Below are 13,999 nucleotides of genomic sequence, written 5' to 3' on the forward strand. Positions count from 1 at the left end.
GGTGATTGTAATGTAATTTACTTGATGCTGTAAGAAAGGTATATAACGGATACAATGGTGACACCTCTGGTCCTCCAAACTCAGGGTAGACCACAGGATGACCTTCTACAGGTAGGGTGTTTGACCCCAAGCCTACTTTTCTGAGTACCTTTGGTGGGGTTGTTTCTGGAGAAGAAATAAGCAGGGAAGGTTTGAAAACAAGGGGATTTCAAGAAAAGTAAATAGTACCCACAGGGAAAAGGAATTAGAAAACAGTGTAAAGTACTTGGGGAAACATGAGTAATACAGGATAAATAGAGTATGGGGTATACAAAAAATGGGCAACAGAGGATGAAGATAGATAGGCAGGAGGCATACCATGGAAAATCTTTGCAAAGGGATTCTGATTTTATCCTACAGGCATAAAGCACATCTAAAGAATTTTAAACTGCAAAGTATCATGGTTAAATATTTTTTAAAAGATCATTTGTTAGTGTATTAAAGATGGTATTACATCAAAGATGGCATTACTAGGAAATAAAAAAAAAAAATCTTACCTTAAAAAATTTTATATGGTTTTTCCCTTTACCTAGCCATGGAATATGGTATAGTGCTTCACCAATAGTAAGAGTCTTGATAATAGGTTGAAAATCAAGTAACTCTCTTTTTTTGGCCATTATTAACTAAAAACACAAAATTTAAGAAAGAAGATGAACATAACTAGTGTTCACAGAATGTTAAAACAATTATAGCTTATACACTATTTATATACTATTTATTTATTTTTGCTTTGCTGAGATTTTGGTTCTTCCATGGAAAACTCCAAACACTTTCCTCTTAGAGCACTTTTCTGTTATCATATTCTGAAATCATAGATTAAACATTTAAAAATAAATCTTTTCACTGACATATAGCAGATAAGCAAAAAGTGCACAAATCATAAAAGTCCACCCAAAGAACATTTATAGTGTGAAAACATCTCTAGCCAGCACCCAGATTAAGAAATAACACATTTACTACCCTAGAATTCTCCCATATGTTGTCTACGAGTCGTTGCTCCTATCTACAGATAGCCATTCTTCCACCACCAGAGTTGAGCTTTGTCTGAATTTGAGCTTTAATCTCCATAAAATCAAAGTGTATGTACTGTTTGTGTCTGTTTTCACTTGCTCAACTTTGTGTTTCTGAGATTCATCTACAATGTTGCAGGGAGCAAAAATTCATTCATATCATTTTCATTGTTGTATAGAAGCTTTATCTAATGTTGATTAGCATTTGGGTTGCCCCAGTTTTGGGCTTTGTAATGTTTGTATGAGTATCTGTTTGCTGTATATATGTACATATTTCTGTCAGATATATGGTTATATAATCTAATTTCTGTGTCATAAGATGTATGTGTTCAAATTTAGTAGATTTATCAATTTCTCAAGGTGATTGCATCAGGTTACACTTCCACTCTAATATTCCAGTTGTTCCATATCATTTGTCTACACTTGGTAGTGCCAACTTTTTTTTTTAATTAAGTATTCTGGTAATCGTGTATGGGTATTTCATTTTTTGACCCCTTTTATTTTTTAATTAAAGTTTATCGGGGTAACAATTTTTAGTAAAGTTACATAGATTTCAGGTGTACAATTCTGTATCACATCATCTATAAATCCCATTGTGTGTTCACCACCCAGAGTCAGTTCTCCTTCCATCACCATATATTTGATCCCCCTGACCTTCATCTCCCACCGTCCACCCCCCTTACCCTCTGGTAACCACTAAACTATTGTCTGTGTCTATGAGTTTTTGTTTCTCATTTGTTTGTCTTGTTCTTTTGTTGTTTTTGGTTTATATACCACATATCAGTGAAATCATATGGTTCTCTGCTTTTCCTGTCTGACTTATTTCGCTTAGCATTATAATCTCAAGACCCATCCATGTTGTCACAAATGGTCTTATTTCATCTTTTCTTACCGCTGAATAATATTCCATTGTGTATATATACCACAACTTCTTTATCATTCATCTATCGAAGGACATTTTGGTTGTTTCCATGTCTTGGCCACTGTAAACAAAGCTGCAATGAACATTGGAGCACACGTGTGTTTATGTATGAATGTTTTCAGATATTTTTGGGTAGATACCCAGGAGAGGGATTGCTGGGTCATATGGTAATTCTATTTGTAATTTTTTGAGGCACCTCCACACTGCCTTCCATAGTGGCTGCACCAGTCTGCATTCCCGCCAACAGTGTATGAGGGTTCCTTTTTCTCCACAGCCTCTCCAACACTTGTTACTATTTGTCCTGTTGATGAAAGCCTTTCTAACCGGAGTGAGGTGATATCTCATTGTGGTTTTTATTTGCATTTCTCTGATGATTAGTGACGTTGAGCATTTTTTCATATGTCTATTTGCCATTTGTATGTCCTCTTTGGAGAAATGTCTCTTCAGGTCCTCTGCCCATTTTTCAATTGGGTTGTTTGGTTTTTTTTGTTGTTGAGTTGCATGAGTTCCCTGTATATTTTGGATATTAGCCCCCTTATCGGAGGCACTGTTTGCAAAACTCTTCTCCCATTCAATTGGTTGCCTCTTTATTTTGTCGCTGGTTTCTTTTGCTGTGCAGAAGCTTTTAAGTTTGATATAGTCCCATTCATTTATTTTAGCTTTTACTTCCCTTTAGCTCTTTGGATACCTTTTATTGTGAAGTGCCTATTCAAACCTTTTGCCCATTTTTTTAAAAATCGGTTTTCTTTTTTATTCTTATTGAGTTATAAGAAAATTTTATATATTCTGGACATGAGCCCTTTCTTGGATATATTTATTTTGAAAATATCCTCTACCTCTGTGTGGATTGTCATTTCTTTCTCTTAATTTTATAATAAAGAGAATTTCTCAATTTAAACATTATTTAAACCCAAATTTCTCTCCTGTTTAAGAAATCTTTACCTATACCACCATCATAAAAACTATTTTGTTATCTTCTAGAAGCTTGTTTACCTTTTATTTATTTATTATTTTAAATAATTGTTTTATTTTTCAATTACAGTTGACATACAGCATTATATTAATTTTAGGTGTACAACATAGTGATTAGACATTTATATAGCTTATGAAGTATACATCTAGTATGCATAGTTATTACAACATTATTGACTATTTAAAGTTATGTACAATCCATCTGGAATTTCTGGAATTCATTTTTTTGTGTGTGGTATGAGATAAGAGTTCAGGTTCATGAATGAAATAGATGCAAGAACTCTACACAGAAAAGCACAAGAATTGTATTGAGACAAAATTATAACCTAATTAAGTGGAGAGATGTGTAATAGATTGAATCAATATCACAAAGATGTCAATTCTCTCTAAATTGATCTACAAGCTTACTGGAATCCCAATGGAAATTTCAGTAGGTTATTTAATGGAAATTGACAAGCTCATTCTATTATTTGTAAATACAACATACCAAAGCAAGTCAAAATAATCTTGAAGAAAAGAACAAAGCTAGAAGATACACACAATCAAATATTTAGGTTTATTAAGTCTCAATATAAGACGGTGTGATATGCATTGAAAAAGATTCAATGGTAGTAGATAAATAAAACAAAGACATAACAAAAAAAGAGTCCAGAAACGCAACACATACACGGTCACTTAATTTATGAAGTGTTCCACTGCAGTACAATAGGGTAGAATCATATCTTATGTATATCTTGGATATAAATTATGATGGATCAATTGATTATCCATATGGGAAGAATGTTAACTTTGACCTAGCATTGTTATGTAAAACACTCCAAATGGCATTGCTTCTGATCATTATTTCTATTTCCAACAGGGTAAATTCTCCCCATAATTACTTATATCAATCTTCATTTTCTAAGTTTAAAAGTCCTACTCATTTTAGCCAGAAATACAGCCATCTCTTTCTACTTTGGGTTTTTGATGGTATTGTGTTTAAAAGCATGGACTCTGGAATCAGAATTCTTAAGTTAGAATACTGTCTCCATAGTTGACTGAACTTGGGGCAGGTCACTTAATCTCCCTGTGCCTCCGTTTCCTCTTATATAAAATATGGACAAGAATAGCCCCCAACTCATAGAGTTGCTGTGAGGATCAAGCAAGTAGAAATATAATATTATTGTTTTTTTCTGTCTTTTATTATTCTATTTGTATTATTTTACTATGAATTTTTATAGGTTTTCCTCCAGTGTTACATATTTTTTATTCCGGGAAGGTGCCCCTTTTCACAGGTCTTCTCACTGCAGTCAAGTGAAATTACAGACTAGACCATTAAACGGTAAAATGAGATTAACCTAAAAATTATCTACACTGTAACTACCAATTTGTACTTCTTAATCCCTTCACCGTTTTCACTCAGCCCCCCAATCCACCTCCCATCTGGTAACCATCCATTTTTCTCCGTATCTATGGGTCTGTTTCTGTTTTATTTTGTTTTTTAGATTCCACTTATAAGTAAAATCATACAGTATTTGTCTTTCTGTGTTTGACTTATTTCACTTAGCCTAATACCCTTCTAGGTATGGTGCTAAGCGTATACTAGATTTATTGGGGGGGGGGGTCACTTTGTAAATTATATAAATGTCTAAACAGTATGTTGTACACCTGAAACTAATAAATAATATTGAATGTAAACTATAACTGAAAACAAAACCTTAAACAAGTTCATTAAAAATAATAAAAGTAAAAATAATTTACATTGATGATGGTTAGTTTGCTTATTCTTATAAGGCATACAGGTATTGTGTGGTAATGAAGTAACCTATAGAATTATAAGCTAGACTATCTGTGTCTTCAGGATATTTTTCTGGATACCTCAGGAAAATTGTGGCAACAGGGCAGAGAGGGACCATATATAAGTACAAATTCTTAAGAGACCATATATAAGTACAAATTCTTCTTTAAAAAATTTGTTTACTTATTATACAAGTGATATATGAAAACATTTCCAAGTAAAAGTTTTAAGCATTATAAGCATTATAAATAAAATAATAGCTGAGGCTTTCTTCATCCTCCCTCCTTCCCTACCACTCTTTCTTCCAGATGCAACCAATATTAAGTTTCATATATTTTTGTCTAAAAAAATTCCACATTTTTTCAAAATAGTATATGTATGTGTATATATATATATGTATATATATATAAACTTTTTAAAAGTCTAAGTTGATTATATTATACATTGTTTTAGAAATTACTTGTTTTCCTACTAACAATATATTTTTGTATATTTTTTCATGTCAGTGTATGTAGATTTTTCTTATTCTTGTTAATTTACATGTAATGATCATTTACATGGATGTATCACAATTTTTACAAATCATTCCCAATTTGATGGACATACAGGTTGTTTCTAACATATGTTTGAGGACGTATCTTTGTTATTTTTAAATATCTGCATATTTCTACATATATATTTGTTGGTTTAAAGGGTATGCATTTTAAAAGTTTTATTTGCTAAATTGCCCTCCAAAATGTCTGTACTCATTTGCATTTTATTGTGCCACATTTAAGTCTATTTTATCATAACCTCATTAGCATTGAACATTGACAGTTTTTTCCATTATTGCTGATTTAATGGACAAAATCTGGTATTTATTAATATTTTACGAGTAGTTTCTATTTCCTTGGTTACTAGCAATGTCAAATATCTTTTCAAACATTCATTGGCAAATTTTCATTTTGCACCTGTGAAATGCCTGTTTCATATTTTTTCCTCAGTTTTTATAGGATTCTTTGCCCTTTTTCATTGATTTGTGGGAATTTTTAGATAGTATTCCTATCAATACTTAGTGTGTAATTTTTGCTACGACTATCTTCCAAGTTGTGCCTTGCTTCTTTACTTGTTTGAAATATATTACAACATAATAAATTCTAAAACATATGCAGGATTATTTACTAACGTTTACACTAACAGTGCTGGGTTTTGTGAATGGTTAAAAACAAAGCGTTTCCTACATCAAGAATACAAACATATTCTTTATATTTGATAACATTTGCATAAGTTTTCATGTTGAAATCATCATTACATCTGGAAGATTTCTTTCCCTATGTGGTGTGGGTATAGACCTAATGCTATTTTTTCCATATGAATTTTGAATGTCTCAGCATCACTTACTGAATAATCTATTTTTTCCCCCTAATTTGCAATATCATCTTAATATATGTGTGGACTATATCGCTGTGTTCATTTAGCTCTGCTACTGGACTCAAGTCTATTCCATGTATATGTTTTATTTCTTTTTAAATTCTATTCTCATTCCACATTATTTGATTATTGTGGATTTATATCATGTAAAGTAAGGTAAACATTGTCTCACTTTCCCCCCCATTTTTTTCACTTGTGATAAAATACAAAAAATATAAAATTTCTTATCTTAACCATTTTAAGAATACAGTTTACTGGTATTAAATACAATTATACTGTGCAACAATCAGCACCATTCATTTCCAGAACTCTTTTCATCTTGCAAAACTGAAATTCTATACTCATTAAACAATAATTCCACATTCTTCCCTCCCTCCAGGTCCTGGCAACCATTCTACTTTCTGTCTTTAAGATTTTGACAGCTTTAAGTACCTTACATAATTGGAATCATATAGTATTTGTCTCCTTGTGACTGTCTTATTGCACTTAGCATGTCTTCAAGGTTCTCCCATGTTATAGTATATGTCAGAATTTCCTGCCTTTTTAAAGCTGAATAATTTCCATTGTAAGTATGTACTACACTTAGCTTACCAATTCATCCACCAGTGGACCCTGGAATTGTCTTTCAATTATTCACAATTTTAGCAATTGTGAATAATGAGGCTATGAACATGGGTGTACAAATACCTCTTTGAGATCTTGCTTTCTATGTTCTAAAGTACATTCTCAGAAGTGGAATTGCTGGATCTTACGGTAATTCTAATTTTAATTTTTTGAGGCAGTGTCACACTGTTTTCCACAGTGGCTGTACCATTTTACATTCCCATCAACAGTGCATTAGGATTTTGTTTTTGTTTCTGTTTTATAGTAATAGTAATAGTAGTTTTATAGTAATAGTAATAAGTGGTATGAAAGTGGTATTTCATTGTAGTTTTGATTTACATTTCCTTAATGATTAGTGATGTTAAACATCTTTACATGTACTTATGGTTATTTGTATATCTTCTTTGTAGAAATATCTATTCAATTCTCTGTCCATTTTTGACTTGGGTGGCATGGTTTTTGTTGTTGAGTTTTAGGAGTTCTCTATATTCTGGATATTAATTTCTCATCAGATATATGACTTGCAAATTTCTCTCATCCGGTAGGTTGCTCTTTTATTCTGTTGATAGTGCCTTATGATGTACATGAAGTGCATCATGTGCATTTTTTTTATATTTTAATTTTCATTAAGTGCAATTTGTCTGTTTTCTTTTTTTCTTTTTTGCCTGTGCCTTTGGTGCCAGAAGCCATTGCCAAAATGGTTTTCATCTAAGAGTTTTATAGTTTTAGTTTTCAAATATAGTTCATAGATTTATTTTGAGTTAATTTTTATATGTGGTATTGGATTCAACTTCATTCTTTTGCATGTGGATATCCAGTTTTCCTGAAAAAAACATACAGTTTGATCATGTTATTTATCCATTCTTTCAATCTTTGTGTTTTGATTGAAAAGTTTAATCCATTTACTTTTAAAGTAATTATGGATAAGAAAGCACTTACAGTCTAATGTCCTTTCATTTCAATTTGCAAAACTCCTTTTGGCATTTCTTTCAGGGCAGTTCTATTGATAATAAACTCTCTTAGCTTTTGTTTATCTGGAAATGTCTTAATTTTTCCCTCACCTCTGAAGGACAGTTTTGCTGGACATATGAAGGTTTCTCGGTTGACAGGTTTTTTCTTTCTTTTAGTGTCTGAATATATCAGCCCACTTCCTTCTTGTCTCCAAAGTTTCTAATGAGACATCTTCTGATAATCTTATTGAGGATCCCTTGTATGTGATGAGTTGCTTTCCTGTTGCTGATTTCAAAATTTTCATTTGTTTTTTGAGTTTTGGTGTGGGTCTCTGATTCATTCTCCTTGGAGTTTACTGAACTTCTTGGATATTAATATTCATGTACTCCATCAATTTTGGGAAGTTTCCTGCTATTATTTCTAAAATATTCTCTCTGTCCCTTTCTCTCTCTTCACATTGTGGGACTCCCACAATTCATATGTTGGTCCACTTGATGGGTCCCACAAGTCTTAGACTCTTCACTTTTCCTCAAACTTTTTCTTTTTATTCCTTGGATGTGATAATTTTCATTGACTTGTCTTCAAAGTGACTAATTCTTTTACCTGCCCAAATAGGCCTTTCAGTTCTTGACACATGGGTATTATATATTTTATGTTGGGTTCACACTTAATGATTTAAATTTTTAAATTGCTATTATGAATAGAATATTTTTCTATATTTTCTTTAGTTGGGGAAGAATTTTGAATATTGATTTTATTTCTGTATACCCTACTGAATTCTTTTATTAATGCTACTGTTTTTAAATTAATTCCCTAGAATTTTAAATTAAACAATCAATAAACAATAAAAATTTTTGTCTCTTTCCAAAATTTCCATCTGTCAATTTCCTTTCTTTTCTTATTGACCTGGGTAAGACTTTCAGCACAGTATTTAATATTTGGAATAACACTATTCATACTTCTTTGGTTCCTGACTTTAATGGAAATACATCTAAATGTTTTGTCATCTGGATACTCTTTATCCAGGCAAGGATGTTACTTCTCTTGTTAGCCTTGTAATATTTTAAAAAGATTTTTATTAAAATATAGCCAATATACAATATTATATTAGCTTCAGGTATACATCATAGTTATTCAACATTTATATACCTAAAAAAGTGATTCATCACCATGACAAATCCAGCAACCATCTGACACCATACCACACTATCACGATATTATTGACTACATTCCCTATACTGTACATTACATCCCCATGACTTATTTGTTTTATACCTGGAAATTTATTCCCTTTCACTTTTCCCCTTACTTTTTAATTTTTTTCAATTACACTTGACATTCAATATTATTTTATATTAATTTCACATGCTATATATTCCCTTGACTAGCCCAGTACCCACCCACCTGGCATTATACATAGTTATTATCATATTATTGTCTATATTCTTTATGCTTTACTTTACATTGCCTTAACAATTTGAAACTACCAATTTGTACTTCTTAATACCTTGTAAGATTTTTTTGAACATTCTGAATGAAGGTTGAATTTTATCAAATGGCTTTTCTTCTTCAATCTCTTAATAAGTGAATTATATAGCTTTTTTGGGAGGTAAACCTACTTAGTCATAGTATAATATGCTTTGAATATACTGCCAGATTCAAGTAGCTACTATTATGTTAAGAAGTTTTGCATATGTATTTACAAGCGTAATTACTTTATGGTTTTTTTCTTATTACATTCTCAATTTTGGGAATAAATTTTGTACTTAGAGAATTAATAGGGAGTGTCTATCTTTTCACATGTCATGGTACCATTTAAATAATTTAGAGAAAGGAAGGAAGGAAATTCTCTATAATGTGTGCCTTTTTTCCTAGACAATTATTTTAAGCTAGACATTCATATCTCAGGGATGGCTTATATTGGAAAGAGACAAAAGTAGGTTTGAAGATCATAAATGACAATATATCAAGTAAGTGTATGTGCTTTGAAGATATTCTAACTCACCTTATTAATTTCCGAAGCTTCAATTTTATGAAGAATTCCTTTTAACCTGAAAAGCTTAACAATTTCTTTAGCCAAATTGAGCATGACATTAATCTCCTCCTTTGTTTTCATAGTGACAGCAATTTCTGGGTGATCATACTCTAAGTAGCCTGAAAAATAACAAAATATTTTCAGATGAAATAAGGACATTTAAAAAATATTCCATTTGCACAATGAGGTAATATTTCTGCCCTTATTCCGTGGAGTACAACCCTCTAGCCAGCAAATCGTAGCTCTCTCCCTGATTAGGTCTCTGCAATCAATTATAATTCAGCAGTAGTTGCAGAGTTCGGCCTGCCCGCCATTTTCCTGTCATCAGCTCATACTTTTGCCTAAACCCATGAAAAAGGACAAAGAGCTTCAGCTCTAGGATGAATAATTATAACAATCTATCTGCACTGGACATGAGAGACTCTTCTGGGCTCTAGGTCTGGAGTTCATGACCTGCTTTTCTATTCTGTTTGAATCAGAATTTTTGGTGATAGACTGCGCACTTAGTTAGATATGGCTTTGATTAAGTCCTTTCAGCCTGCGTCATTTTCCACTCACCCTGTCTATGCATCTACATACTACATCCACTTATGCTCTTCTGTCTGATCTGGATTCCTGGGTGCCCATGAGAATTTCATCCTCTTAGATTGTACATTTGGGCTTTTCCTTGGTCATGACTTCTTGTCTGGCTTGAGAACTATCTGCCATGCAAGATCTGTCAAGCCTGGCCTCATTCCCAGGCTGTGTCCTTTTGCTGCCCACCATCTGGTATCAAACCTCCTCCTCCTCACACATCGGGGTGTGTCTGTCCTACTTCTGGGACTTATCCTGCACTAGGAGCATGACCTGGCATGATTCACAGAATAGGCTGTTGTTTTGTTTGGACATTGAGCCTCCTAGCAGCCATAATATAGATCATTGAGACTCTGTTCTGATTTCAACTCATTATAAAGCCTAAATTCTCAGATGGCAGCTCCGTGGCAAGTAAAAGGAAAAAAATAAGTTTTTATGTTTCTCAGGATGGTATGCACACTTCTGGTTTGGAAGAAAATAGAACTTATGAGGTACTAATAACATTTATAATCATGCCATGAAAATGTGTTTTCTTTAAAACAAAATTAAAAGGACTTCATTGTGGTATACAGCAGAGAGGACAAATTTGGAGAGGTAATATTATACTATTCCCATCTAGCCCAAAATATGATCATATTGATTATTGAAGTTATCCACTTTATTATTAGAATTAAGCAGGTTCTCTGAAAAATCAGTTTAGTTATCAAAACCATGGCCTCCCTAAAGTAGTGATGATAAGAGATGGTCATTAATCTTCAGGGTGAGAGGTACCTACCTAGCTCTTTCATAGCTTGTACCGTATTCCTCATTATCCTCGTTAATAACATCTACGGAACAAAAGATACATTATCTCCATTGGAAAATAGTTATAAAAAGCCTTAACATTTGCAATTGATGGACTTTTAACCTAAATTAATAACTAAAGAAAAATATGATGGCTTGCTTTTCATGGATTAGAACTGAATTTTGTGTAACAAATTTTATTTTGCTCCACCAAGAGTGTGGAGAAGAAGAAGAATTGGCATTACCTACGCTGATTTTGAGAAGACTAAAGGTGAGTCATATATTTTTCCTTAAAGTAACTTGCTTCAGGATACTATTGATTCTGAAAAATGCAGACATGGTAGGTACTTTCCCATTAAACTTCATTAGAGCCTCCAAATTTGGGACACAGATGTGGCTTTTAACCATAAGTGTGTTAAAAGGTTTGGTCAAGCTGCGTGAGAGCAGAAATGAGGGCTAAAAGTAGACAACATCTTAGAGTTTCAAGTCCTTTTGTATTTTCTACTCTATTCTAAATTGTAATGCTAAATATGAGTGGTTAGAAAAGGTAACAAAATTTGGGTAAATATTTTAAAGTTATAGGTGGTGAAGAGAGCAAAGATACTGTTTTTTGTGTTCTACTACTTATTGAATGTTCAGTTTTCTTAAGTACAAAGCTTTTGGAATATAACATATAGCATTCAAATGTTCTAAATTGCTTTGAAAGGTAAACATTTCTGACTTAGCTGACAAACTTGTATGCACATATCAGTGTTAATCTGCCTCAACTGCGAAAATGAAAACTTAAGCCCTAAAATTCCCTTTGCTGTTTACTAGCTATGTGATTTGGGGCATCATAATTTAACCTCTCTTAGTTTCCTTTTGCTCACCTGCATAATGAAGGAATTAGACAAGGTTTTTCTTTAGATGAGCTATTGTTACTTATTTCCATTTGCCAGATCCCCATCCTTTACTTCTTCTATTTACTGTGGGAAAATTAGGGATAGAAAGAAGAAGCCTTTGCAAATTATGAGGAAGCTCTCTTTGCTCAAAACTGTCATCACTTCTCATCTCCGATATTTCTGTTTAATGCATTTGTAGCCTGACAGATCCTGGAACTTGCATTGGGAGGGAACTGACCACTGCATGTGGGTTTCATGATGGTCTCTACAAGGACTTTTTAAAAAGTATCCTCCAAAAGTCTCTTAACTGGATGGTATGGTGCCAGCATTTCAGTAAGGAGGCATTTGTGCAATCTGAATGTAGATTCGTTTAAATTTTTATAAAAATTACGTAGTAAATCAGGAGTCAAAGACCATATTTGCATATATAGTCAGAGGACATGATGGGTGAAGGCAACCAAAGGATGGATGAAATAAACCTTTTTCTTAGTATTTAAAATTTTTCTCACCTGTTTAACCTGTTTAGAACTTGCAATCTGATCAATTATAGTCATTATGTCTGTTTCACCTTGGACATATCCTTTTAGTATAGCATACCTAAAGGATAGCTGATGACTCAACTTTTTATCTATGAATTGCAGCAACCTTGGTGTTATGAGCTGAAAGAAAGAGGACTACTATTCAATATAAATTATACAAATCTTAGTTGATTATGTGTTGATTAGTTTAACTAACATAGGTAATAATAAGTGACATACTCCCAACAGTAACTATAGTATCCTGTCCAAGGTTCTTATTATTATATTCATGGTATCTTTATAACTTTATGGGTAGAGCTATTTCCCTATAACTGATAATGTTGGGCACCTATGTGACGTTATGGCTTTATTCTTTACTTATTTCCCTTATAGAGATTTGAGTCCTATTTTCAACTCGTTTAAATTCTTGGAAACAAATGCAATTAATTTTTTTGTGGGCTTAGGTCATAAAATGACTTTCAATAAAGTACCACCACTTTTACCTCTTAAAATTCCTACTAAACTTCTTACTAGATGGTTCATTTGGATTAGAACTTGCCACAACTACACTCCCTCTTTGACTTCACAATTAACTTCATTGTTTCTTTGCTAAGGGTTTAAGTTTCCAAGTTATCTGTTACCATTGTACAGGGCTTTAAATTTAGCAGAGTTGGCTGTTTCCTATTTTTCTGTCTATCAGCACAGTCTTCATACTCCAACCACCTGCATTAATCTTCAAAGAGCTTATGCTCATCCTTCAGGATTCAGTTCAAGTATCAACTAATGAAGGAAGTCTTTTATATCCCATTAGCATTCTGTGCATACTACTGTTTTGCACTTACCCTACCACATAACAGTAGAATATCAAGATTACTTGTTTTTGTTCTACAGTAAGCTCTCTGGGGACAGAGAGACTATATCTAATTTGTCTTCATATTCCAAGGTTCTACCAGTTGACATAAGATAAGGATTAAGAGTTTCCTGAATATATAAACAAACTTTTTTTAGGTGCTTACTAGTTTCTTCATTTAAAATATTTGGTAGATTCTGCATATCTTCCTACCAGAGAATTAACTAGTTACTGGAATATACTAGACTTGCTTTCCTCATGTCAAAATACAAACTAGCATTATTTACTATCTCATATAATGCTAAAAAGGAAAAGGCTACTAGTTGCATACTTTTAGACATGGAAGGTTTATGCCTCTCAGTAGCAAAAGTATTTTTAAACATATGTAAGAAAGCTCTAAATGTACAGATTCTAATCTGTTAGCTTTATCTCTAGATGAACTATGCCTTACTTAGCTTTGTATCTCCTCCCATGGTGTTTATATGTGTATGTATCTTGTTTGTGTACGAATAGAGAAAGAGGCAGGGGGGGAGAGAGGGAGAGGGAGAGGGAGAGGGAGAGAGAGAGGGGAGAGAGAGAGAGAGAGAGAGAGAGAGAGAGAGAGAGAGAGAGAGAGAGAGAGAGAGAGAGAATCTGTATATATATACAGAGGGTGTCAAAAAATGTATACACATT

The 13,999-nt window shown here is 32.9% G+C and overlaps 1 protein-coding gene across 1 annotated transcript in view; it reads right to left on the minus strand.

Moving 5' to 3' along the window:
• Positions 1 to 13,999, minus strand: part of SLC9C1 (solute carrier family 9 member C1) — an 86,168-nt gene that overhangs the window by 18,915 nt on the left and 53,254 nt on the right. The window contains exons 18-21 of the mRNA XM_033134737.1: positions 12,466 to 12,615; positions 11,068 to 11,119; positions 9,690 to 9,838; positions 537 to 662 (exon numbers count right to left, since the gene is read on the minus strand). Coding sequence (XP_032990628.1) covers positions 537 to 662; positions 9,690 to 9,838; positions 11,068 to 11,119; positions 12,466 to 12,615 — 477 coding nt within the window. The remainder of the gene's footprint in view (positions 1 to 536; positions 663 to 9,689; positions 9,839 to 11,067; positions 11,120 to 12,465; positions 12,616 to 13,999) is intronic.

Source organism: Rhinolophus ferrumequinum, chromosome 2 (genome assembly GCF_004115265.2).
Source record: "Rhinolophus ferrumequinum isolate MPI-CBG mRhiFer1 chromosome 2, mRhiFer1_v1.p, whole genome shotgun sequence".
Taxonomy (NCBI): Eukaryota; Metazoa; Chordata; class Mammalia; order Chiroptera; family Rhinolophidae; genus Rhinolophus; species Rhinolophus ferrumequinum.